The 27,500-nt window shown below is 49.8% G+C and overlaps 3 protein-coding genes across 5 annotated transcripts in view; 2 read left to right on the top strand and 1 right to left on the bottom strand.

Moving 5' to 3' along the window:
• The window catches only part of ARL16 (ARF like GTPase 16), a 6,479-nt gene extending 3,821 nt beyond the window's left edge, over window positions 1-2,658 (top strand). Inside the window, exons 4-6 of one of the 2 annotated variants that reach the window (XR_012789855.1) lie at window positions 312-427; window positions 1,693-1,919; window positions 2,057-2,658. Coding sequence is in view for 1 of the 2 variants with exons in the window: in XM_075580003.1 (XP_075436118.1) it covers window positions 312-427; window positions 1,693-1,858 (282 nt within the window). In the remaining variant the exon portion in view is untranslated. Of the gene's footprint in view, window positions 1-311; window positions 428-1,692 lie in introns of both variants that reach the window. The other variant, XM_075580003.1, reaches the window with a different exon arrangement.
• LOC142472815 (uncharacterized) lies at window positions 2,027-11,788 on the bottom strand. 2 transcript variants are annotated; one of them, XM_075580001.1, is made up of 6 exons: window positions 11,576-11,788; window positions 8,238-8,376; window positions 6,495-6,526; window positions 5,785-5,917; window positions 4,935-5,105; window positions 2,027-3,733 (listed from the first exon to the last, which is right to left on the bottom strand). In XM_075580001.1, exons 2-6 carry the CDS (start codon window positions 8,289-8,291, stop codon window positions 3,020-3,022), a joined length of 1,104 nt encoding a protein of 367 aa, XP_075436116.1. In that variant the 5' UTR covers window positions 8,292-8,376; window positions 11,576-11,788; the 3' UTR covers window positions 2,027-3,019. The 2 variants fall into 2 exon arrangements, with proteins under 2 accessions (XP_075436116.1, XP_075436117.1); XM_075580002.1 differs by lacking the exon at window positions 11,576-11,788 and adding an exon at window positions 8,893-9,105.
• A 7,341-nt stretch (window positions 11,789-19,129) lies between these two features.
• HGS (hepatocyte growth factor-regulated tyrosine kinase substrate) overlaps window positions 19,130-27,500 on the top strand; it is a 25,123-nt gene continuing 16,752 nt past the window's right edge. Inside the window, 1 exon segment of the mRNA XM_075579736.1 lies at window positions 19,130-19,957. Coding sequence (XP_075435851.1) covers window positions 19,130-19,957 — 828 coding nt within the window.

Here is a 27,500-nt window from a genome sequence, read left to right as displayed (position 1 = left end):
CTGTCGCTCCGTCGCGTCCACTATAAGCGCACGCGACTGCTTCCATACAATTGTTTTCATTCGCCATCACCGGCACTATAAGCACAACGTCGCGTCAAAACAAATGCATTGAAGCCGTCGCGTGCGCTTATAGTAGGCGCGACTGCTTAATCGCTGGAAGTCAATTCAATTTTATTTTTTCAGCGACCGCAGCATGACGTCAGCGTCGCCGGCACTATAAGCGCAGCCTTAGTAATGTTACTCTGCACAATACCACGTTAGATTCCCTCTGACCGTGTAAGCGTCACAGCCGCCTCGCTCTTGTTTCGCAGTTCGTGGTTGACGCTGCGAACCCCTGCCAAGTGTCCGCTTCCTGTATCCAGCTACTGTCCGTGCTCTCTGCTCCACCCCTGGCTGCAGCGTCTGTCCTCATTCTCTTCAATAAGATGTAAGGGTTCACCCCAATGTTACACTCAACTGTGCTAATAATGACGGGCCTGATTCCCAGGGGTAACAGTCTGCACTATGTATCGTCACTGTAAATAATCACTGATTAGCCTTTCACAGGGTGTGTACTATATACCTGTTGGGTAGAGCGCTATATTTAGTGATACCTATTGTGACGGTAGGGATAATTGCGAATGCGTTTAGTAAAGGTCAAGCCCTTCGTTACCCCTTCCTTTCATTAATACAGTTGTATATCTGTGTATTATGTCTTATCCTGGTTCCAGCGTTTCAGGAGGAATGTTGCAAAAGTTGCCTGTGACCTTTCCATGGAACTGTTTTCATGTTTCAGTTTTAATGTTGCCTGTTAAACCCACCAATCAGGGGCTGGGTCATAATGAAGGCACCTGGCCCTAACCCTCCATTAATGTTTCCCTGTTGTTGCATGAGGTATAAAAGAGAGGAGGAAGGCCCTGTTGGTTCTATTACTAAGAGAATTCCAGCCAGACCCAGCCGGTTCCAGCCAGTCAGTCAGTGGCAGTTACAGCCGGTTCCAGGCAGTCAGTCAGTGGCAGTTACAGCCGGTTCCAGCCAGTCAGTCAGTGGCAGTTACAGCCGGTTCCAGCCAGTCAGTCAGTGGCAGTTACAGCCGGTTCCAGCCAGTCAGTCAGTGGCAGTTACAGCCGGTTCCAGACAGTCAGTCAGTGGCAGTTACAGCCGGTTCCAGCCAGTCAGTCAGTGGCAGTTCCAGCCAGTCAGTCAGTGGCAGTTACAGCTGGTTCCAGACAGTCAGTCAGTGGCAGTTCCAGCCGGTTCCAGCCAGTCAGTCAGTGGCAGTTACAGCCGGTTACAGCCAGTCAGTCAGTGGCAGTTACAGCCGGTTCCAGTCAGTCAGTGGCAATTACAGGTTGAGAGTTCTGGGCACCTGAGTGTCTGTTGGTTTGGGGTTTTTGAAGCGGTAACTGCTTCACACTGCGTGGGAGCAGAACGGGGAACACTTCCTCACGGGGGGTCCCTGCGCCTAGGTTTATAGGGTGCTCCCAGTTACCCCAGGTTGGAGTGTGTGTCTGGCGAGTTGATTCCGGGTCTCCCGTGACACCTATTTTTTTTTTAACTTTTTATGATCCCATTGGCCACTTCACCCCCTTCAGAGCCCAAGCACAATGGTTAGACATCCCTCTGACACTATGGGATAAATGAGCACAGGTATGAAATGCTGTGTCCCGAGCCTCTTCTGGGGCTTACACATGGTTTTATGTCTGATTGCAGGGACCTCCCATGCTTTATGTCATTGGTGGAACTGAAGTCGCTGTTCAGAATGGACGACATCATTTCCTGTGCCAAGCAGCCAATCACACTCGTGGAAACAAGTGCTCGGGACGGCACGGGACTGCAGAACGTTTGGCGCTGGCTGCGTTCATCTCGTGGACACTGACCGCACGGAGGCACCCCAAGAGCTTGCTCTCCACCTGTCCCTCCCTCCCCAACCTATGAAGGCAAGAACACATTTATGCTTTGTGTTACATAAAAAGCTTCACTGGTTCCTGCAGTAGGTATATTGAATATATACCACCGTACAGGATGTTACTCACACTAGTCTGTGCACCATGTGAGATATTTATTTCACCTGTAGATCCGGGAAACATGTCATAGAAATGAATGCCATATATTAAGCGGTGAGCAATGCCACCATATGGCTTTGATAGGATCAAATGAGTTCTCCTTGGATGAGAAGCACCAGACAAGGGATCGGGACAGAAAGACTGGACTAGGCGCCCAAATGACGTGAATGGGATCTCCCCAGCCAGCAAAATCTGAGAGCCGCTGGAGACCAGGTCCAAAACATCCGGACAAGATGGTAACACCGCCTCGCCCCCCTCCCCCCTCCCCTTTGTTTTTCCCTCCCTTTGCGTGTTTTATGTTGTGTGTCGTGGGATTTAAACGAGGCCGTGGGTCGGTATTGCAGTTGTATAGGGGAAATTTAACGAGAGTATAAGTGATGTAATACCACGCCTTGCAAACGAAAAAACAATAAACTTGAAGTTGAAAAAAAGAAAGAAATTAATGCCATTTAAAAAAGTGTATGGTCCAAGGAACCACTGTGTGCCTCTTATCCGAGTTCTGGGTCACACCATAGGCTGCACAGGGGGACAGGCGTCTCTGTGAGGATATTGTCCCGGACATTTGGAAGTAATGAGGATGTTTAGCACTGAATAAAACCATAGACTGAAATCCAATGTCTATTCAGGGATCAGGACCTTTAGGAATGAGATGGCCCTATACCCATGAATGTCCGTGTTCAGCACAAGCGGGGGGGTGAGTATATACAAGTCTTTAATAATTTTATAACGCGTCATGAAAACATCCAATAAGTCTCTATGATAGTGAATATATTATAATTTTTACAAGTATATCGCAATTGCTTCTCCAGTCCTGCTGCAGGTAAAGGAATGCAGACTGGGTGAGAAACCCTTTAACATCAACATGAGAAGCCCAGAGAACCATTTGTCCAAGTAGGAAGGGAAAGAGGTAAAGAGTTTGGGGGACATGTAATAGGATTATATCCTGTGTCAGACAGGTACTCGGGCTGCCCCTGTCAGGCTGGTGTGAAGAACAGCCAGTCTGTTGTCTTGTTTAGTGGGAATTTCCTTGAGTGAAGGAGTTTTCTGGCTCGTTCTCTCATCATCCCCTCGTGCTTCTCTCTGAACGTGGTCTCTATCTCCTCCCTGCACATCTGGTTTCCTTCACTATCAGCCACTGTACGGGTGGCCTCTCTCACCTCCCGCGTGCACAGCAGCAGTTTGCTGAGGGATTCGGCCTCCGCACAGTTCCCGAAAGGCCAGTCTTGCATTTTCTCAGATGGCTCGTACAAAGGATGGAAGTGCACCTTTTTGAATATTCTGTTACATTTCTTGCAGGGAGGTATCTTCTCCCATCCACGTCTTTTAGTCTGGAACCTGTAGGCGTCACAGTACACATGCTCGGGGAACTCTATAGCAGGACCTTCATTTCCACAGCACACAGCAAAGGAAATGGCCTTGTCCCATATGTGCACGGCCGATACAGCAATCATGATGGTTCTTGCCACCTTCCCCTTACAGGCCATGGATGCCCCATACACAGTTTTGTGAGCTCTGTTGCTTTGAGGATCCTTGTAGAAGCTGTAAGTGATAACCGAGGCACTGAAAGCAAAGTTATTGATTACCGGTTGGTTGCCCTCCTCACCGTCCAGTTTCCACAACAACTCGTTGACCATTACAAGCTCGTTCACAAACTGATCCGTGTCTGCAGGGTTCAGAACTTCCGCAATCTGAGGAATGAAGAGAGATCAATCAAATATCTGGGCTAAAACCTCAGGCAGCACCTCCAGTCACAGAAGCACAGATACAGAGAGAGGAGAATGTTGCAGATACGGAGAGAGGAGAATGTTGCAGATACGGAGAGAGGAGAATGTTGCAGATACGGAGAGAGGAGAATGTTGCAGATACAGAGAGAGGAGAATGTTGCAGATACAGAGAGAGGAGAATGTTGCAGATACAGAGAGAGGAGAATGTTGCAGATACAGAGAGAGGAGAATGTTGCAGATACAGAGAGAGGAGAATGTTGCAGATACAGAGAGAGGAGACTGTTGCAGATACAGAGAGAGTGGAGACTGTTGCAGATACAGAGAGAGTGGAGACTGTTGCAGATACAGAGAGAGTGGAGACTGTTGCAGATACAGAGAGAGTGGAGACTGTTGTAGATACAGAGAGAGTGGAGACTGTTGCAGATACAGAGAGAGTGGAGACTGTTGCAGATACAGAGAGAGTGGAGACTGTTGCAGATACAGAGAGAGTGGAGACTGTTGCAGATACAGAGAGAGTGGAGACTGTTGCAGATACAGAGAGAGTGGAGACTGTTGCAGATACAGAGAGAGTGGAGACTGTTGCAGATACAGAGAGAGTGGAGACTGTTGCAGATACAGAGAGAGTGGAGACTGTTGCAGATACAGAGAGAGTGGAGACTGTTGCAGATACAGAGAGAGTGGAGACTGTTGCAGATACAGAGAGAGTGGAGACTGTTGCAGATACAGAGAGAGTGGAGACTGTTGCAGATACAGAGAGAGTGGAGACTGTTGCAGATACAGAGAGAGTGGAGACTGTTGCAGATACAGAGAGAGTGGAGACTGTTGCAGATACAGAGAGAGTGGAGACTGTTGCAGATACAGAGAGAGTGGAGACTGTTGCAGATACAGAGAGAGTGGAGACTCTTGCAGATACAGAGAGAGTGGAGACTGTTGCAGATACAGAGAGAGTGGAGACTGTTGCAGATACAGAGAGAGTGGAGACTGTTGCAGATACAGAGAGAGTGGAGACTGTTGCAGATACAGAGAGAGTGGAGACTGTTGCAGATACAGAGAGAGTGGAGACTGTTGCAGATACAGAGAGAGTGGAGACTGTTGCAGATACAGAGAGAGGAGAATGTTGCAGATACAGAGAGAGGAGAATGTTCCTGAGATACAAACCACTCACGCATTCCAGCAGGAGGGAGTAAGGGGTCTGGTGGGGTAGGTGTGTGTTGTATTCCTGGAAAGGCTTGGGGTACTTATTCTGCAGCAGTGTCTGCATGGGGCCAGGAATAAATTCAATGGGTGCAATGGGCAGACATTCAATGTGTCCAAAGAAGAAGATGGAGTGGAGCACCTGGTGAGACAGTAAACCCTTTTTATTAGTTGTGAAGAGGAAACTCTGCCCTTTAACTTCTAACGAGGTGCAGTGACTGATCCACAGTGACCAATCCACTCTGGCATTTCAGGAATCTTTAACATGCTAGTTTGGGATCCCCTTAAAACCAACAATTGGGGTCAGATTGATCAAGCGCCGAAGCAGAGTCCCACACCAGAATCCGGTGGTAACTGGCATTCACATCTATGGCAGATAATGCCGGTTCAGGGTGCAATAACCCCCATTGGGGCTTGATCAATCCGAGCCAATGGTGGGAGGGTAAAGAACAGGATAAAGGGATTAGGCAGAAGGATACAGCATAACCACAAAAGGAGAACTGAGAGGGGGACAGACGAGCGCTTACATTGTGACGTTATGTTTGGTGGAACTGTGGTTTATTTGGGATTGAAGAGTCACCACAATTTTCTGACCATTCCCTGCAATTCATAGTAAAATTATCATCAAACCCTCCCTCCCGATCGCCTACAGCCAGGTGAAAACATGGATCGATCACGGTTATATTAAAGTGCCACTGGGACACAAGACATGTGAATCGGACGCCAATCGGGGAGCGTCTATGTATGTGGCCAGTCCAGCCCCGGGCAGGGATTACAGGCTGTTCTCGTTCTGGATTTAGTAGCTACCTGCAGAGATTTACCTTTTGCAGATACTTTGACTTGACATCCTCAGGAACTTGGTACTTATTAAGGATCCTTGCAAATTCCTTGATGAAAATGTTGCCACTGGTCACTACGTTTTCCTTGTGCTTTTCCTTGTTAATACTGGAATCTCTGTATGAAACACAGAAGCTTGGTAAACATCCCTCAACCTGCTCACCAAGTACCACAGCCCCTCCAGCCAGGAAATAATGATGCACAAACACCCCGCAGTGTTAAAGTACTAATTAAAGATAGAGTCCTAACTATACTAATTGGCGCCCCAAAAATACCATGCTTATCTTTTAATACACTTGGTGGATCTGCATCTGAGTATGGGTCATTCCATTCTTTAATTGAACTAACGGGCTGGGCCGCCATCAGGTGAGGACAGCTGGGACTCCTGTCCTGGGCCTGGTGAGTAAAGGAGCCCTGCCAGCAAAGCTAATTTGACCTGATCTGCAGAGGGGGCCTGCTGGAAGATGTCTGTGGAGGTGCCTATCCAGGCAGCATGCTGCAGACCAGGGGTGCGCAAACTGGGGGGGGGTGAGGTTTTCTAGGGGGGGGGGGCATGGCGGATTCAGAGGCCACCATTAGTCAGTAGCCGTGAATATTTTTTACTATACATTATATCACATTCCTTTGCCACTTTGAGATCTTTCTGTAATGTATCCTGTAACTGTCAGGGACATCCTGATAGGACTTGGTTTACCTTTTCCTCTCATTCTTCCCTGTTAAATTTGCCTGTTAGGAAAGAGAAGGAAATGTCTGTGAGAAGGGGGAGAAGAAATGAAAATGTGACCATGCCACCATGCCACCATACCACCATGCCACCATGCCGTTCCACTAAAGCTTTTCCCCTTTCTTCCTGACGTGCAAAAGTCTCCAACAAAATATTACTCAACATTTTTTCTGGAAAATCTTAAAAACGCACAATCTTGTAAATATTCTAAGGACCTGCTGCTCACTTTCGTCAGGAAACAGCAACTTTGTAATCACAACCTCATCATCTGCTCTGTTCTCTCCCATCCCGATTCCCAAACACTGTGCAGGGTACTATGTGTTATATGGCAGGGGGGGCGCGAGATTCTCTGCCGGGGGGGGGGAAAGAGGGGCGCGGGGTTTACAGAGGCCCCGTGCGCATCCCGAAGGCACTTAAATTAAATGCCAGGGGAGCAGCGAAGGCCGCTGTAAACGTCACTTACCTTGGCTCAGACGGCTTCTGGAGACGCGTTGCCATGGCAATGTGATGTCATGATGCCCAGAACGCCGGAGCCAAGGTAAGGGGGAGGGGGCACGCGGAGAGGGGGACAGTCGGTAGAGGGGTGCAGGGGAAAAAGATTGCGTTCCCGTGTCATATGGCAAAGAAGGGAGGGTTACATAGTAGATGAGGTTGAAAAAAGACGTACGTCCATCAAGTTCAACCTATGCAAAATTTAGACAACAGATACTTTATCCTATATCTATACTTACTTATTGATCCAGAGGAAGGCAAACAAAAAACCCCAGTGACATATCATCCAATGATATCTCATAAGGGGAAAAATAAATTCCTTCCTGACTCCAAGAATTGGCAATCGGATTACTCCCTGGACCAACATCCTTCCCATGTATACAGTACTTATTTGGTATATCCCTGTATATCTTTCCTATCTAAAAAGATGTCCAACCTTTTTTTGAACAAATCTATTGTATCTGCCATCACAGTCTCCATGGGTAATGAATTCCACACTGTAACTGCCCTTACTGTAAAGAACCCTTTCCTTTGTTGCTGGTGAAATCTCCTTTCCTCCAAGCTCAAGGCACGGGTGCACAAACTTTTCAGTCTGCACCCCCCTGGCTGCTCTCCCCCCTGTGTCAAATGACGCAGCGGGTCATGGGATGTCACGTGACCCGGGGGCGTCATTTGACACTGGATTGCCATGGCGACGCATCGCCCAAAGGTAAGGGAATTTACAGAGGCCTTGCGCAGCCCCTCGGAACTACATTTAAATACCTTTGGGGAAGTGCAGGGCCTCTGTAACCGCCGCGCCCCCCCAGAAAGTTTCCGGCCGCGCCCCCAGTTTGCACACACCTTCCTTAAGGGATGTCCCTGTGACGTCTATACTGCCCGTGGGATGAATAGTTCTTTTGAAAGCTCCTTATATTGTCATTGTTGGTCTTTTATTCCATGTAGTAACAAAGGGGGGGAATGGGAGTAGGGGGTACGGTACCTCTTATTGGACCAACAAGTAGCTGGTATGTTACGAGCTTTCGAACCTCTTAGGGTTCTTCATCAGGTATGGCAGAAATACAGACATTTCTACAAGACGCAATGAAGGTCCCTGAGAGGTTGGAAAGCTTGTAACATACCAGCTACTCGTTGGTCCAGTAAAAGGGATCACACCCCCTACTCCTCCCTCTCTTGTTATTTTACTACGTGTGTTATATGCAGAGAATAGGGGGCAGTACTCACATTGTTCTGTGACCCGATGTCCATGGGCTCCTCTCTTTCCTCCGGGTTATTCATGGCGATCCTGTGCTGATAACGGCCACACGCCACTAATTGGAAAGCTCCGTATCAGAATGTTCTCCTCTTCAGTGCAGAATTTTCCCTGTAAGAGAAAGTCGCAGGTTAGCCGCCGTTCCCACGTGGGCCGGTCCCGCGTACACGTTGGGGCTTGTGTAACCCAGCGCTCTGCTATTAATGTGTGTCCTGGTTTCTTGGGCTGCGCTTATAGTGCCGACGGCGCGACTTCGCGGCAAAACAAATGTATTCCCGCCGTCACGTGCGCTTATAGTAGAAGTGACGCAACGGCTTGGTCGCGATCGCTGGAAGCCAAGTCAATTTGATTTTTCCAGCAACCGCAGCGTGACGTCACCGTCACTGTCGCCGACACACTAAGCGCAGCCTTACAATGCTAGGGATTGATACAAACATGTTACACGTGTTCTGATAACCTAACACGTTCATACGCATGCTGATGTGTTGATCATGCCTTCAGCACGCACGTTCTTACTATGTTACAATGCGGTAATGGCTGCTGACGATTTGTGATTGAGGGGTTAGGGTTGAGTCATGAAGCCAATGTGTCTATAGGTGCAGGTGGAATCTCGGGCCTTAGACTTACATTCATTAAAGGTGCGAAGCGTCAACGTTGTCATATATTATTCAGTGGGTAGAGGTGACAAGGGAGCGGGGCACCATGCACATGTAAAAGAGGAGAGATCACAAAAATAGTACAATACTGTAAAGCACAAAAATGATAATCCTATGAAATTCTGCAAAGATTATACTCACAAGCAGACAGTGAGTAAAGGCATTTCACACATAAAGTGTACACGAAATGTAGTCCCACGTAGAGGGGCGTCTGGGGACCAGGATGGAATGGATAGGGTGCACTACAGCAGAGGACAAGAACACACCATAGCGCGAACTGTGCAACAATTTAATGAATTAAAAACACTTCAGAAGTGCTCACTTACAATGTATAAGAAAATATCAGGCAATAAGGAATCGGAGGTACAGGCATATGATGATCTCACCGCCCCTTCCTCTCCAGGAATCGCGATTAGGTTTGGAATGGAGATGCTCCGCCACAGGTGCTCCTAGTTGCGGCTGATAAAGTTATACAAGGTGTTTGTAAGGTTTTTGTCCCGACGGCGGCCATCTTGGATTGGCTTTGTATCATGTATCCCGGGTGACTGTGGTCACAGATGCAGTGCATCAATTCCACGTCACCAGAGACCATTATACACCACCAATGAAGAGCGAATTGATTGTATTTAAGAGCAAGTGTAGGATAGGGAGCCAGATTCCTGACGAAGCTAGTTCTCTAGGGAAATGCGTCGAATCGAGGCAGATACCAAGACACGTGGAGGAGAGACGCCGAGCTGTTCGTTGCTTCTTGCGGCCGCAATTAGGAGCACCTTTGGCGGAGCATCTCCATTCCAAACCTAACCGCGATTCCTGGAGAGGAAGGGGCGGTCAGATCATCATATGCCTGTACCTCTGATTCCTTATTGCCTGATATTTTCTTATACATTGTAAGTGAGCACTTGTGAAGTGTTTTTAATTCATTAAATTGTTGCACAGTTCGATCTATGGTGTGTTCTTGTCCTCTGCTGTAGTGCACCCTATCCATTCCATCCTGGTCCCCAGACGCCCCTCTACGTGGGACTACATTTCGTGTACACTTCATGTGTGAAATGCCTTTACTTACTGCCTGCTTGTGAGTATAATCTTTGCAGAATTTCATAGGAATATCATTTTTGTGCTTTACAGTACTGTACTATTTTTGTGATCTCTCCTCTTTTACATGTGCATGGTGCCCCGCTCCCTTGTCACCTCTACCCACTACGTCCCAGGGGAAACAAAGACTTTCCCATCTTGTCTAGGTTGAGTGGGTATCCTTTGTTTATTAATTTTAGTTTTATTATATATGTTTATTGCACTTTTTTGGGTTAATTTCTTGTAGTGAGCCCTGGTTACCAGAGTGTGTCACTATTTCACTGTTGTATTTGGATTATTTCTTTGTGGCACTATCTCCTCTTGAGCGCCAACCCTGGTTATTTTCTTGCTAATATATTATTCAGGACTGATATAGTTTAGCACCGTGTAGTAAGTCTGGGCCTAAGTGTGGCGTGTTTAGAGTTTTAGTGCATTTGGGTCTGCATGGATGTTGACAAGAATATCAGTTTAAATGGGTCTATTCACTCAAGTGTGACAGGCATTATCATTTAATAATGCCTATGCTAGTGAGTGGTCGTTAATAATCAATAATGGATATTGATCTTTTGGGAACAAGCCCTTAGAAAGAGAGTTCTAGGACAGAATAACAGAACACAGTTCACTGCTGTTCCAGGTGTATTTGTACATGTGCTGACTCTCCCCTCTCCCCTCTCCCCACTCTCCACTCTCCTCTCTCCCCGCACCTGAGCAGTAAGAAGCTTTGTGAATGGTTCTCATGTTACCCTCTCTGTGTAAGCAGATAACGCCTCCTCAGTCAGAGTTTATACCATCAACACAATGTCCGCATCTCTCTGTGTGTTACTGTACTTATTTGAAGCACTGGGCACAGAAAGCTGGGACCTGCTTTAATTGTCAAACACACAAATGTGAGAGTGCAGCGTTAGGGGCGACGTGATGCCTGCAGTTCCATCGCTTTGTGCTGGGACATTGTTCCACACACATCTGCCCTTCTCTCTGTGCAGCTTGAGACATTTCCACCCTTCCAATGAGATAAAGGTGGGATGTGTCGGGGGATCGAGTCTTCCAGGCACACTTAGGACTCCGATCACAGCACCATGTACATGTTATTTTATTGTCATTTGCTTCCGAATGAAGAAAAACGGGTGTGAGGAGCAGCAGAGCAGAATTGGGGACAAGACCTGCAGGAAAACAACCAGCTAGCACAGGGGTGGCCAACTCCAGCCCTCAAGGGCCACCCACAGGTCGGGTTTTCAGGATGTCCCTGCTTCAGCACAGGTGGTACAGTCTTTGAATGAGCCAACTGTGCTGAAGCAGGGATATCCAGAACACCCGCCTTGTTGGTAGCTCTTGAGGATTGGGGTTGGCCACTTCTGACCTAGAACATATTGGGCCATATTTACTAAGCAGTCTTCTGCCATTAAAACACAGTACAGGTCACCCAGGGCAATAGTTTGGAGTCGTCTTCCAGAGACGGAAGGCGCTTTATGGCAGGAAACGGCTGGGCTAAGCTGTACCTACGGTTCATTCTATTTCTCTGCACTTTACGTGAGAGAATAGTAATATGATCAGAAGGGGAATGGGGTCTGGCCGGAGCCTCCTACCTCTTCCACGGAGGTGTCCTCTCCCCGGGATCAGACGGTGGCGCGTCTCACATTCACAGCACTTCAGCAGTTACAAGTCACTTCCCAGAGCCGATTAGCAGCGTCAAGGAAATAGAAGTGTCATTAAAAGTGCTGAGAGAGGCAGGAGCTGTTAGCAGCAGCAGCAGAAGTCCGAGCATCTCCCGCGGAGAGAGAGTTGAACAGGAAGAGAAATTACCGTACTGACTTGAAGTCAGCGCAGTGCTCCACCCCCTGGGATCACTTCAGATGGGACGTCCGAGTCCAGGCGTTGGGCTATTCCAGTGATGTTTATTATTACACAGGACATGGCCATGAATATAAGGGGACACGGATCTTGTATCCCCTCCCAGAGAAGTGCTCGGGGCAGAGTGCCCATCAGAGCCAGTTACTGTTTGAAGAGTTAGCCCACTACCCCTAAGCTTGACCGCTCTGCACCATATAATAATACCAAGTCTGTTTTTGTTTGTATATTTTGCCACGCTCAGTAGCACTGCTTTTTGACACTAATATATATGCTGTATATATGATGTGAGGGTGGGTTTTGGGGTTCTGGAGCTTGAGGTGTGACCCTCCTCCCCAGGGTTTAAAGCTCGCCCCGCCCCACTTTCCAATTAGCAGTTTTTATCATGTCCCTGTGTATCACAGACCCAGTACGGTCTCCCTCCCTCCAGCAGAAGAGAGAGGTGCATGAGAATCGTGCCAGGTAGTGTTAGGACCTGCATACTGGTCATGCCGTGAAGTGGCTGCAGGCTTATAACCTTTTGGCCAAAGGGTTTAACTAAATGACCCTTACTCATGAGCAGATTAGCACTGAAGTGTTGTACTATATGTTGTGTCATGTTGTATGTTGCGCTGGGCATTTCTGTTTTTGCTTTAATAATACCAAGTATGTTTAGACACTTCAGATCACTCCCCAGCAGGCGTGTACTTAACCCTTTGCTGCCAGCAGTGGTTGATGTGGCATAATACCCACGCTGCTCTGTAGGGGCTGGCAGCAGCAGGCGAAGCTTTGGGTCTCTGTAGAGCAGTGATTCCCAACCAGGGTTCCTTGAAGCAGTCTCAGGGGTTCCTCCTATGGACCACAGACCCGTCCCCCCCTCCCCCTGGGGGTGGTTTTTTTTTGGTATGTATTTTGTAGGGTGGATTGAGAGAGAGTGGGGTAATTGACGGAAGGTAGGGGCGAGTGAGAGAAGGGAGGGGGGCAGGAGGGAGTGAGTGAGTGAGGAAAAGAGGGAGTAAGAGTGAGACACAAGGGATAAATACATGTGAGGCGGGAGGGGGGAGAGTTAGTGAGACGGATGGGAGAGAAATACATGGGTAGCGGGTGGGAAATAGAGGTGGCTCGTGAGGTGTAAAATGTTGTGACTGACCCCTGGCGAACCTAATATGTGTCGGCCAGATAGGGGTTCCCCGAGATTTTTTGAAATACTTCAAGGGTGCCTCCAAACAAAAAAGGTTGGAGATCACTGCTGCAGAGACTCCGGTTAGCTGGATGAGTGTCACTGCTCTGCAATTCTCGCCGGGTCCGTTACAGCGAAAGGGTTGGTGCTGCCGACCTATTTGCAAGATATTTTGGAGCTGCGATAGGCCGTGCAACCCCATTTATAATATCCGTGGTATTCAGCGCCCACACCAGGAAAAAAAAAGAAATATCTCAAGTTTATGACATAGCGAAGCACCGAACGCTGCAGCGAGATCGAGCATGTGGGGATGCACAGAAATAATAATAAGGGGGGCAGTGCATTGCCAAAAAAGGGATGGCGATAAAGCCACTTAAAATGGATCTTATTTTGCTCTGGTTGTAAGAGAGGAACACATCACATTCGTATAATTTTTCCCCTCTGTTTATGGTGTGCGAGCCGTCAGTACGCGCTGGGACCCCTCTGCCGTGGACGCGGGTTTCCGGTTACCATGGCGCGGCGAGCAGCGTTTTTGTGACCCCCGATGAATGATACATTCATGAATTAATGGAGAGAACCAGCACAATTTCAGAGATTAGACTGTCTCCGGCGCAGAACGGCGGCGATCCTGGGTTATACGCGTGGGAGCCCGGCCATCGCTGACCCAGACAGGCACAGGGTTATACGCGTGGGAGCCCGGCCATCGCTGACCCAGACCGGCACAGGGTTATACACATGGGAGCCCGGCCATCGCTGACCCAGACAGGCACAGGGTTATACGCGTGGGAGCCCGGCCATCGCTGACCCAGACAGGCACAGGGTTATACACGTGGGAGCCCGGCCATCGCTGACGCAGACAGGCACAGGGTTATATGCGTGGGAGCCCGGCCATCACTGACCCAGACAGGCACAGGGTTATACGCGTGGGAGCCCGGCCATCGCTGACCCAGACAGGCACAGGGTTATACACATGGGAGCCCGGCCATCGCTGACCCAGACAGGCACAGGGTTATACACATGGGAGCCCGGCCATCGCTGACCCAGACAGGCACAGGGTTATACACATGGGAGCCCGGCCATCGCTGACCCAGACAGGCACAGGGTTATACGCGTGGGAGCCCGGCCATCGCTGACCCAGACAGGCAAAGGGTTATACGCGTGGGAGCCCGGCCATCGCTGACCCAGACAGGCACAGGGTTATACGCGTGGGAGCCCGGCCATCGCTGACCCAGACAGGCACAGGGTTATACGCGTGGGAGCCCGGCCATCGCTGACCCAGACAGGCACAGGGTTATACGCATGGGAGCCCGGCCATCGCTGACCCAGACAGGCACAGGGTTATACTTCTTATAGAGGCAGGTGCCCATAGCACTACATCTATTTGTGGTGTGTGTGTGTGTGTGTGTGTGTGTGTGTGTGTGTGTGTGTGTGTGTGTGTGTGTGTGTTTTCTTCTTGAGCACTTGGCATAATAAACCTTGAGGATTATAAATAATATTCAAAAACAAATACAAAAACAGTGGCTTTATTTAGTGAGTCTGATACTAAATACTCTTATTTTCCTGAAGGATTTGGGGTGTGTTTTCACTACAGTAAAAGACAAACCGGTGTATTCTGTGCAGTTGGGACACTTTCCTTTCCCCGCGTTAACGCGAGTGACCACAAAACCTTGCGGTGATACCGATACCACGGTGATGCCATGGGGATACCGATACCGCGGTGATACTGCGGTGATACCACCACCGCAGTGATACCGATACCGCAGTGATACCGATACCGCGGTGATACCATGGGGATACCGATACCGCGGTGATACTGCGGTGATACCACCACCGCAGTGATACCGATACCGCAGTGATACCGATACCGCGGTGATACCGATACCACGGTGATACCATGGGGATACCGATACCGCGGTGATACTGCGGTGATACCACCACCGCAGTGATACCGATACCGCAGTGATTCCGATACCGCGGTGATACCGATACCACGGTGATACCATGGGGATACCGATACCACGGTGATACCATGGGGATACCGATACCGCGGTGATACTGCGGTGATACCACCACCGCAGTGATACCGATACCGCAGTGATACCGATACCGCGGTGATACCGATACCGCGGTGATACTGCGGTGATACCACCACCGCAGTGATACCGATACCGCAGTGATACCGATACCGCGGGTGATACCATGGGGATACCGATACCGCGGTGATACTGCGGTGATACCACCACCGCAGTGATACCGATACCGCAGTTATACCGATACCGCGGTGATACCGATACCGCGGTGATACTGCGGTGATACCACCACCGCAGTGATACCGATACCGCAGTGATTCCGATACCGCGGTGATACCGATACCACGGTGATACCATGGGGATACCGATACCACGGTGATACCATGGGGATACCGATACCGCAGTGATACTGCGGTGATACCACCACCGCAGTGATACCGATACCGCAGTGATACCGATACCGCGGTGATACCGATACCGCGGTGATACCGATACCGCGGTGATACCGATACCGCGGTGATACCGACCTTCCCACATGCTCATTCAAGGCAATATTGTAACACAAAACCTGCAATTTCTAAACTCATTTGGTGCTAATTGTTATTATAAATATGTTGCGTTTCATGAACCTTGTACTGTGTATTGTATGTCTTTATTTATATAGCGCCATTAATGTACACAGCGCTTCACAGCAGTAATACACGTGGCAATCATATAAATAACACGTAATACAGATAACACATAAAGGGGAGACGTGCTTCAGACAAAAAAGTAACATTTAGGAAAAGGAGTCCCTGCTCCGAAGAGCTTACGATCTAATGTGAGATCAGGCGCATTCAGAACAATGTTATTTACTGAAACAGGCAAAAAAATGGAAAGCGCAGTGAGGCTCCAGGACATCGTTATCTGGTGACAACTGTTACATTTCATAATATATTTATACATGCAAGAAAGACTGCGACTGCGGGGGGGGGGGGGGGGGGAAGTAACGGCTGCGGGTCGAGTAACAGTGGTGGGGGGATAGTAATGGCTGCTGGGGGGGAGTAATGGCTGCGGGGGGAGCATCGGTTGTGGGGTTAGTAACGGCTGCTAGGGGGGGGAGTAATGGCTGCGGGGGGAGTAACGGTGGTGGGGGGATAGTAACGGCTGCGGGGAGAGTAACGGTGGGGAGGGGGATAGTAATGGCTGTGGGGGGGAGTAATGGCTGCGGGGGTGAGTAACGGTGGTGGGGGGATAGTAATGGCTGTGGGGGGGAGTAACAGTGGTGGGGGATAGTAATGGCTGCGGGGAGGGGAGTAACGGCTGTGGGGATAGTAATGGCTGTCGGGGGGGGGGGGAGTAACGGCTGCGGGGATAGTAATGGCTGTCAGGGGGGGGGTAACGGCTGCGGGGATAGTAATGGCTGTGGGGGGGGAGTAATGGCTGCAGGGATAGTAATGGCTGTGGGGAGTGTAATGGTGATGGGGAAAGTAATGGCTGCGGGGGGAGTAACGGCTGCAGGGGGAGTAACGGTGGTGGGGGATAGTAACGGCTGCGGGGAGAGTAACGGTGGGGGGGGGATAGTAATGGCTGTGGGGGGGGTAACGGCTGCAGGGGGAGTAACGGTGGTGGGGGGATAGTAACGGCTGCGGGGAGAGTAACGGTGGGGGGGGGGGATAGTAATGGCTGTGGGGGGGTAACGGCTGCGGGGGGAGTAACGGCTGCAGGGGGAGTAACGGTGGTGGGGGGATAGTAACGGCTGCGGGGAGAGTAACGGTGGGGGGGGATAGTAATGGCTGTGGGGGGGGTAACGGCTGCGGGGGGAGTAACGGCTGCAGGGGGAGTAACGGTGGTGGGGGATAGTAATGGCTGCGGGGAGAGTAATGGTGGTGGGGGATAGTAATGGCTGTGGGGGGAGTAACGGCTGCAGGGGGAGTAATGGTGGTGGGGGATAGTAATGGCTGCGGGGAGAGTAACGGTGGTGGGGGGATAGTAATGGCTGCGGGGGGGGGAGTAACGGCTGCGGGGATAGTAATGGCTGTGGGGGGGAGTAACGGCTGCGGGGAGTGTAATGGTGATGGGGAAAGTAATGGCTGTGGGGGGAGGGGAGTAACGGCTGCGGAGGGTGTAACAGTGGTGGGGGGAAAGTAATGGCTGTGGTGGGGTAACGGCTGCGGAGGGTGTAACAGTGGTGGGGGGAAAGTAATGGCTGCGGTGGGGAGGGGGGAGAGAAACGGCTCTGTCAGTGCCTTGGGCAAAGTCACTTGATCTCTCTCAGGCACCAGATTGTAAGTTCTGCGGGGCAGGGACTGTGCTGTACGATTCTATGTACATCGCATTATAGTGTAAGTGCAAAGCGCTGAGTCCCATTGGAAGAGAAGGGTTATTGTGATAGATATATATATGAGGGTTGCCATACTCAAGGTAATCTTAAAACCCCGAAAGAGAGACAGTTGCATGAATACAAATTTATGCAACTGTTCGGGACACTTAGCAGTGGCCTAAACAGAGATCGAAATTTTATGAGTCATTACTGACACTAGTGAACTCTCTTCCCATAAGCGCTAAAGGCCATGTCTGTACATACTGTGCTATATGTATGCACACACAGCTGTCTCTCACACATACTAATACTCCTTGTTTTTCCATCCCTATACACCAATAGGGACCACAAAGTATCCACACACACTTTTAGTTGTGCTACAAACTCTCACATTTCCACACCCACCCACACCATTTATATCCACTCCCACTCCACACACACCTTGTGTAAAGCACTGTATATACTGTGGGCTCTCCATTCATTTTTATTCACACTGATACACATACACACTCTTTCATCACTTGCTTTCAGGAACCTTTTGACACCTCTAGCTATAAAACACATCCACACCGGGGGAAGGACCAGCACAGATAACATTCCAATAGACACTGTTTTTAAGTATACCCTTGCTTCATTCATTATAACATCGCCGGAAGAAGAGATCAGTATCTCGAAAGCTCGCACAAATAAAAGCATTTCGTTAGCCACAGAACGGTATCATCTATTTATTTTTTTATTATTGAAGCTCGGCTAACACGGTACTGATACCTCTACATGTGTATATATATATATATATATATATATATATATATATATATATATATATATATATATATATATATATATATATATATCATTAACCCAGAGGGCTGTCATGCTAGTCCCTTCGGCAGGCAGCAGGGTAAGACAGTGGGCATCTCTACAGGTAAATAAGGTAGTGTGTCTCCTCCTCCTTGGGGAAGGGGCCTCCTAATTTGGGGGCTGGGCAGGCACTCAGCTGGTGAACTTTCCAGAACATGGGTGAGGCAACGAAACAGGAAGCCCCTTCCTTTCATTTCTCCAGAAAACGAAACTTACCGTGCAAAGCCGTCCCACTGCTCAGATTTTCTGCAGAGAACAAAGAATGCAGATAAGGAACGCCTGTCTTACTGCAACGCATGCACTGTGTAACACGCCAAGCAGGGGGCCTGCAACGCATGCACTGTGTAACACGCCAAGCAGGGGGCCTGCAACGCATGCACGGCAGGGAGTAACACGCCAAGCAGGGGCCCTGCAACGCATGCACGGCAGGGAGTAACACGCCAAGCAGGGGGCCTGCAACGCATGCACTGTGTAACACGCCAAGCAGGGGGCCTGCAACGCATGCACTGTGTAACACGCCAAGCAGGGCGCCTGCAACGCATGCACTGTGTAACACGCCAAGCAGGGGTCTGCAACGCATGCACTACAGGGAGTAACACGCCAAGCAGGGGGCCTGCAACGCACGCACGGCAGGGAGTAACACGCCAAGCAGCGAATGAATAGGGAGATAGATGGATATCCAAGAAGAGAGACAACAGAGTCAAGGATTTAAAAAGCCAGGTCTCAATGCGGCAGGTTAAGCTATCAGACCAGGTCTCAATGTGGCAGGTCAAGCTATCAGACCAGGTCTCAATGCAGCAGGTCAAGCTATCAGACCAGGTCTCAATGCGGCAGGTCAAGCTATCAGACCAGGTCTCAATGCAGCAGGTCAAGCTATCAGACCAGGTCTCAATGCGGCAGGTCAAGCTATCAGACCAGGTCGCTATCAGACCAGGTCTCAATGCAGCAGGTCAAGCTATCAAACCAGGTCTCAATGCAGCAGGTCAAGCTATCAGACCAGGTCTCAATGCGGCAGGTCAAGCTATCAGACCAGGTCTCAATGCGCCAGGTCAAGCTATCCGACCAGGTCTCAATGCAGCAGGTCAAGCTATCATACCAGGTCTCAATGCAGCAGGTCAAGCTATCAGACCAGGTCTCAATGCAGCAGGTTAAGCTATCAGACCAGGTCTCAATGCAGCAGGTCAAGCTATCAGACCAGGTCTCAATGCAGCAGGTTAAGCTATCAGACCAGGTCTCAATGCAGCAGGTCAAGCTATCAGACCAGGTCTCAATGCGGCAGGTCAAGCTATCCGACCAGGTCTCAATGCAGCAGGTCAAGCTATCAGACCAGGTCTCAATGCAGCAGGTCAAGCTATCAGACCAGGTCTCAATGCAGCAGGTCAAGCTATCAGACCAGGTCTCAATGCGGCAGGTCAAGCTATCAGACCAGGTCTCAATGCGGCAGGTCAAGCTATCAGACCAGGTCTCAATGCAGCAGGTTAAGCTATCAGACCAGGTCTCAATGCGGCAGGTCAAGCTATCAGACCAGGTCTCAATGCGGCAGGTCAAGCTATCAGACCAGGTCTCAATGCGGCAGGTCAAGCTATCAGACCAGGTCTCAATGCAGCAGGTCAAGCTATCAGACCAGGTCTCAATGCGGCAGATTAAGCTATCAGACCAGGTCTCAATGCAGCAGGTTAAGCTATCAGACCAGGTCTCAATGCAGCAGGTCAAGCTAGACAGTATTGAGAAGCCCATGCCACTGAAGTTCTCTTACTGTGGGCATGATGTATGTGTGCCCCTCTAACGCACGCACCGCGTTCAGGAAAAAGGGTATATATTTCTTGCTCGATCCCCATGAAAATTTGCACAATTGTAATTATATTCTGTAGATGAACACTATACAAGAAGCAGATAAATGAGGTTACACTTGGGAGGCGTGAGAATCACCCTGCTCAACGTCCGAAGGGCGTGCAATGATGTATATTACATGAAAATATATGGAGGCCCAACCAGTGCACAGAGGGTGGTGCTAGCAGGGAATGGTATAATATATTGAACTGGAAAGAGATAGGGTGTCTATATGCTGTATGCTATATGTGTCTTTATTATGTCAACAAGTACCAGCTACTGTGGTCGGTTCAGGTTTATTGAGCGAGAAATAGTTCTTCCTTCGTAGCTCGTAAATGTGTTAAACAGTTGTCATCTAATCTGAAACCCAAAGATTACTATAAAGTTTGAGTTCAAAATCCCCTCCTCCTGTGGAACCGCACGCCTGAAGACGAGAACGCGCTGATCCAGCTGCTCCCACTCCTGAACGATACGATGCTGGACGAATGAGTTTTCCAGTCCTCCGATCGACCATCCTTTATCAGGAAACATTTTGTGGAAGCGTTTTTGGACCATATTATTGCTCTCTCAAGCACTTTATAACGCGCGTTTCTTCTGCCCTACACACCATTTTGGAACTGCGCACTTGGTGAGGTCGTCACGCCATCACCAAGTCCAAGAATGTTTATTAGATTATCAATTCATTCTTACGTGTAATAATCTCCTGTGACAGACCTATAATTGCTCATATTTTCAAGTAAATCTAGTGATTTTTTCCGCAAGATACGGGGAAAATAAAAGGGGTCCCATTTTTCCTGAGCTTAGTGTGTGAATACCTTGGTGAACAAAGGTAGGAGAAACTCCCAAAATTTGGTGCTCAGCTATATTTGACCATTAGAAACAATGATATCTTAAACAGTGTTATTGGTCAGCTTGGGGAACAACTTTAATCCAGCCTTGTGAATATTCAATAGTCCAGTGTGCCTTGATTCAACTCCTGTGGGGACAAGTGGCGTATAACTTCCCAACATAAAGATAGAATGTATAAATACAGATCCTGTGTGGACACCAATGCAATAAGTAGTCACCCTGGAGAATGGTACAGGCAAATATAGAATGAACCCCCAATCCTTAGTGTGGGGACAAGTGGCGTATAACTTCCCAACATAAGGATAGAATGTATAAATACAGATCCTGTGTGGACACCAATGCAATAAGAAGTCACCCTGGAGAATGGTACAGGCAAATATAGAATGAACCCCCAATCCTTAGCGTGAAGGAGAGGGGTGCTCGCGGTTCTGAGGCGGTTGTTCCGTCGGCGTGCATCACGCTTGTATTCAGAGACGGCAGGAGATTTTCACAGAAGAAAAAAGCGGAGCACAGCAATGAACTTGAGGGCTAGACACCAGCAAATGAAGGGTTAAACGTGCTTTATTCCATGGTAGACATCATGGTTAGGGGGCCGGTGGTATCTCCAACGCGTTTCGGGCCATGGCCCTTTGTCTTCTGTGAAAATCTGCCAGTGTGTGAATACGGTGGGCTGTACTGTACAATGTATTTACAGCAAGGCAAAAGAAATCAGGCGAAAGCACATACCGGCGGTATTTGCCTTACAAAAAAATTCTGCCGTAAAATCCCACCGTATCGATATATAGGTTACACAGGAACATGGGGGCACCATTGTACCACGCGGCGGTATATGGTGGCGCTTTGCAAATAAACGTTAATGATAATATCTGCAGTGATAAGTTCCCCCCGGAGTGGGACAATGTGTTTTGGGTGGGGTGTGCAGTACGTACAAAAATCAGAAATATACTATTACTATAATGTGAAAATGTATAAACCCAGAGGGGGCTGCAGGACCCCCAATGTTTTGGGCTGGTTTTTTTTGCCTTACTGTAAATAAAAAGTCTAAGATCCCACTATACAGAAAGCGCATAGGAGCAGGGTTCGTGGTGCATGCGCTATATACAGGACATTGCGATGATAGATAGGAACATGAAAAACAAAAAGAACGATTCCTGCGCTCCTACCAATTAGGCTAAGATAAAATAATATTCTCATGGAAAAGGGTATTTTGTTAAACCCTTTGGCCAAAGCATTTGTAAGCCTGCATGCCACGAGAAGACATACCCGTATGCAGGAACCTACTCTATATATATATGTAACAGCTGTCCCATGGACTGGTGAAAAAACGTGGCATGCAGGCTTACAAATACTTTGGCCAAAGGGTTTAACAAAATACCCTTTTCCACGAGAATATTATTTTATTTTAGCCTAACTGGTAGGAGCGCAGGAATCGTTCTTTTTGTTTTTCTATATGTTAAGGCCGATCTTTTTACCTGCAGCGAACTTCTATAGGGAGGAGCGCGGTATTATGTAGTTTCTCATTAACAGATAGGAACCTAATTAAATTACCTGCAGGGACACGTTGGGCGGAATCAGATCCTAAACACCGGTACGGTCCGATAGTTTGATTGATAAGAGATATGGTCCGATAGCCTGACCAGCTATTTGTGGCAACCGATAGTAACTCCGCTACCACGGAGGGGGGGTAAAAGGCCGTTTGGCGTTCTTGTCATTGAATGTAGTAACGTAACAAAAAGGAGTGAGACGGAGTAGGGGTACGATACCTTTTATTGGAACAAGTAGTTGATACTTTACAAGCTTTCCAACCTCTCAGGGTTGTCATGGAATGTAACTTTTTCGTTAAAAATGACACAGAAAAGTAAATAGACCGAAGGCCCAAAGTAACTAGATATATCCTCATGTGCTGGGTGCCGATGGACTTCTTGCGGCCTTAATGGTTTATTTATACTGCGAGGCGACTCACCCCACCTTCTGGAGACATTGCTTCCTCCAGCATATGGGCAGCCGGGCTGGTATGTGCAGAGGGGGGCAGGGCCGCTGACTCACTGCCGGAAGATTTGTTCCGTTGCGGGGGCGCGTCTCAGAATAGAACTCTGCCGCGGTGTGAACGCTGCACCCATCCAGGGGCGGAGTTGGGCCTGTGCGTGTTCGACACTGGAATAAAACACTCAGGAGATAGATATTCACCAGGAAGTAAACCAGGAACTCAAGTTTTCCTGGTATCAGAATATTGCAAATGAATTCCAGTTTCAGCCACGTTAGAGACACTATCCAGTTACCGATGAGGACACTTGTGTATCAATAACTCCGCACTACTGAAGTTTCCAGTCCATAAGAGCCATACGTTACATGGTTATCGTATACCTATTATATAGCACCCTCACCCAATCACCCCCCAACATGTCAAAAAATGGACATACACCCAGACCTCACCCATGCTTCCGCCATCTCTTCCCCTGTAAATGGTGTTAACCATCTGATTTAATACTGACTAACCTTAAAACTCGCCCCACAATCAAGCATCACAACAACCTGTACTCATGGCTACTGTCCCACACCCACCACCCATTGTGGCCAAGCACTGCCATCTACTGCACTTACCCACCATCAAGGCCGGACACTACCATCTACTGCACTTATTCCCTGACCTTCTGTCTCAGCTTAGATTGTAAGCTCTCTGGGGCAGGGATTTCCTTTCCTATTGTCTGACTTTGTTGCACTTATTGTATTATAATTCCCATATTGTATTCTTTGTGAAGTGTGGAGTACACTTTTGACGCTATATAGACATACAATACAAAAGATGGGGATCCATGATGACCTTTCAGATTGCAAGCACGAGCACTCACCAAGCAGTGAATCCACACCCCACCCATTAAAAGTGTGTTATGAGACCAATACAGCGACAATAATAAATATGCCACTATTATTACATTGAGAGTGCGTGGACTTTCCAATTCATATATTTAACTAGCTGTGAGACCCGGCGTTGCCCGTGAGTTAAATTTCCCGCTAGGAGGGGGGGGGGAGGGGGGACAGGAGGGGGGGGGGGGACAGTGGACAGGAGGGGGGGGACAGTGGACAGGAGGGGGGGTGGACAGTGGACAGGAGGGGGGGTGGACAGGAGGGGGGGGACAGTTGATAGGAGGGGGGGGACAGTGGATAGGAGGGGGGGACAGTGGACAGGAGGGGGGGGCGGCAGTGGACAGGAGGGGGGGCGGCAGTGGACAGGAGGGGGGGGCGACAGTGGACAGGAGGGGGGGGGACAGTGGACAGGAGGGGGGGGGACAGTGGACAGGAGGGGGGGGTTGCTTAAAATATTCCGGGTCCCTCCTCTCCACTCCCCCCTCTCTCTCCGCTCCTCCCCCCCCCCCATGCGCAGCTCCAGTCCCCACCCTACAGTGTCTGACACGCACAGTGTCCCCCGTCCCCCCCACACACACACAGTGAGACACACACAGATATGTCACCTCTCCTTCCGGGCGCTGCCATCTTAGGCAACACACACACACACACACAGTCACACACACACACAGATATGTCACCTCTCCTTCCGGGCGTCGCCATCTTAGGCACTCGGCGCCGCGAGGGAGGAAGGGGGTCCTTCCGGGCGCCGCCATCTTAGGCACTCGGCGCCGCGAGACAGCTGCAGGCTGCCTGCCCACTGCCTGTCCCCCCGCCGGGGAGGGAGGGGATTGAGCGCCGGGGAGGGAGGGAAGTGAGCGCCGAGGAGGGAGGTGACTGAGCGCCGGGGAGGGAGGTGACTGAGCGCCGGGGAGGGAGCGGGACATTGTATAATGTCAATGTAAGGTACATGTTGTAAGTTGGTGTGGCGGCCATTTTTTAAAGTGCGTAGGTGAAGGTACGTGCGGCCATTTGTGTAATAGAAATTAAAACTGCGCACGCCATTATTTTAGGCATAAAGGTAGAGTGCAGGGCTACAGGGAGTGTTCATCGTGCATGGTAGTGTCGTCGTGTGTGTGCGTTTGTCCGGCCATGTGCACAGGGGAATAAGCATGAGTGTTAGCTACAGGGGAGTAACCAGTGTGTACACAGGGGTGACAGCATGACTGTGAGTTTTGGGATGACAGTGACTATATGTGTGGGATGACAGTGACTGTGTGTGTGTGTTGTAAACTTACCAAGGACTCCGCAGGGGTTCTGTGGGGGGTATGCTGTCAGTGCAAGTGTGTGAGAGTGAAGTAGGTGTGTGTCAGTGATGTCACTGTAACTTTTGGCCAATGAGAGTCGTGTGGGAGGTGTGTCACAGTGGGGCGTACCTCTTGGCCAATGAGAGTCGGGGTGCCACGGACCAATCAGACTCACCGCAGCTAGTACCAACCTTTTGATTTTATATATTAAGATGGGTAGAAACAAGTAGCCAGCATGATCACCGGAGAACATGTAGCTATATCCGGGTGCTACAGGATGTTGTTACTTTCTAGCCGTACCGATTGTACAAGTGGCAGTGTCCGCTTCAGCTCATATCTTCCCGTGACGATGACTGCGCTTTGAAACGTTATACATCAGCAGTAATGAGCCAGGGTTCAGGTGGATTTTATGAAGGTGAATGTCTTGGTCCATCCAGGTGAGACAGAGGAAAGTTCTGCCAAAGATGGATTGTGTGCGAGTCCCTTCTGTAATTATTAATGCCAGTCTGGGTATGCCACCCCCACCCCACAGAATGCATGAACCTTCCTGCCGTGTTATGGGAACTGTAACGCAGAACAAACATGTACATGAGCACTAAGCTTTTATTTGTAACTAGCTGATATACCCGGCGTTGCCCGGGATGTAATTTTCCCGCTCCCCGTTTCTCCCCCCCTGCACCTCACATCACTCTCCCCCCCACCGCTCCTCACATCATTCTCCCCCCCACCGCACCTCACCTCATTCTCCCCCCCACCGCACCTCACTCTCCCCCCCACCGCACCTCACATCATTCTCCCCCCCCCCCACCGCACCTCACATCATTCTCCCCCCCACCTCCCCTCACATCATTCTCCCCCCCCACCGCACCTCACATCATTCTCCCCCCCACCGCACCTCACATCATTCTCCCCCCCACCGCACCTCACATCATTCTCCCCCCCCCCCACCGCACCTCACATCATTCTCCCCCCCACCGCACATCATTCTCCCCCCCCCCACCGCACCTCACATCATTCTCCCCCCCCCCACCGCACCTCACATCATTCTCCCCCCCCCACCGCACCTCACATCATTCTCCCCCCCACCTCCCCTCACTCTCCCCCCCCCCACCGCACCTCACATCATTCTCCCCCCCACCGCACCTCACATCACTCTTCCCCCCGCACCTCACATCACTCTCCCCCCCCCTGCACGTGAGGTGGCGGTTGGTGGGTGTGAGGTGGCAGGGCGACTGGAGGTGAGGCGTGGAGGGTGTGAGGCATGGAGGGTGTGAGGCGTGGAGGGTGTGAGGCATGGAGGGTGTGAGGCATGGAGGGTGTGAGGCAGCAGGCGACTGGAGGTGAGGTGTGGCGGGTGGAGGGTGTGAAGCGCGGCGGGTGTCAGGCGGCGGGCCTCGGTGAGCAGGATGTGAGGCTCAGGACACGGTGTGTGGCTCTCACGCGGTGTGAGGGTGAGGGCGTGTGTAACCGTGTTTCTGATGTCACCCCACCCCGCAGGCCAATCACAGCGTGAGCCGCCGCCAACCAATGAGCAACCGCACAAACCCACACACAATTTTTCAGTTTTATATACCGTATTTCCTCGATTCTAAGACGCACTCCCCCGCCCCCCCCACAGCCAGGGGGCGCTGCTGGAGATGACGGACGAGTCTTGTGTGTGCAGCAAAAAGCATGGCTGCGATCATGGACCGCCCCCCCCCTCCCCCGCCGTGTCAAATCTCTCTGTGAGCTGCATGTGCGTGTCTCGGTGTATCTCTGTGTCTCTGTGTCTCTGTGACTTTCCATTCTCCCCCCCCCCCTTCACCTCTCTCCCTCCCCAGAAAAATATTCTGCACATTTAATATAGTATTTTTTTCCCCATTTTTGTTTTTTTTATTAAATCATTGGTGCGTCTTAGAATCGAGGAAAAAGGCTATATAGATTATTGCACAACCGCTGGTTTGTCATATACAGAAAATAAAAGCATAAAACATATTCCACAATATGGTAATACCGACAGGAACTGAAACAACAGTTCTGGTCTTCCCACCCAACACATCAAAATATATATACACACACACACACATATATATATATGTGTGAAAAGAAAATATTATATAAACCAGGTGCTCTTTCTTTACATGGAAGAATAATCCGTTCATTTTTATACAATCCAGGGGGAGCATGTGGGGAGAAAAAGAGAACACAGACGTGCGTGCGTCAGACGTGCGTGCGTCAGACGTGCGTGCGTCAGACGTGAGTGCGTCAGACGTGCGTGCGCCAGACGTGCGTGCGCCAGACGTGCGTGCGCCAGACGTGCATCAGTTATATCCGATATCCTGGAGCACGGATGTGTTTATCTTGGTATGAAAGACTTTCAGAGGCAGATAGCAACGCTGCTGTAGAAGTGTGGCCAAGAATAAAGTTCCCCCTGTCTGCAGAGAGCACAACGCATCCTGTTTGTGGTGATGGGAAGAGATGCAAATCTCAGGCCATCTCACC

Source organism: Ascaphus truei, chromosome 22 (assembly GCF_040206685.1).
Source record: "Ascaphus truei isolate aAscTru1 chromosome 22, aAscTru1.hap1, whole genome shotgun sequence".
NCBI classification, from domain to species: domain Eukaryota; kingdom Metazoa; phylum Chordata; class Amphibia; order Anura; family Ascaphidae; genus Ascaphus; species Ascaphus truei.
Note: the sequence above shows the minus strand (reverse complement) of the source record. Positions and strands in the feature narration are given on the sequence as shown.

What these genes read in the sequence shown, in the direction of transcription:
- LOC142472815 (XM_075580001.1), bottom strand. Translation starts at nt 8,291, where the DNA reads ATGAATAACCCGGAGGAAAGAGAGGAGCCCATGGACATCGGGTCACAG. An exon ending in ACATCGGGTCACAGAACAAT is followed by an intron (nt 6,527 to 8,237) that starts GTGAGTACTGCC and finishes CTTTCCTAACAG; the next exon opens with GCAAATTTAACAGGGAAGAA. An exon ending in GGGAAGAATGAGAGGAAAAG is followed by an intron (nt 5,918 to 6,494) that starts GTAAACCAAGTC and finishes TGTTTCATACAG; the next exon opens with AGATTCCAGTATTAACAAGG.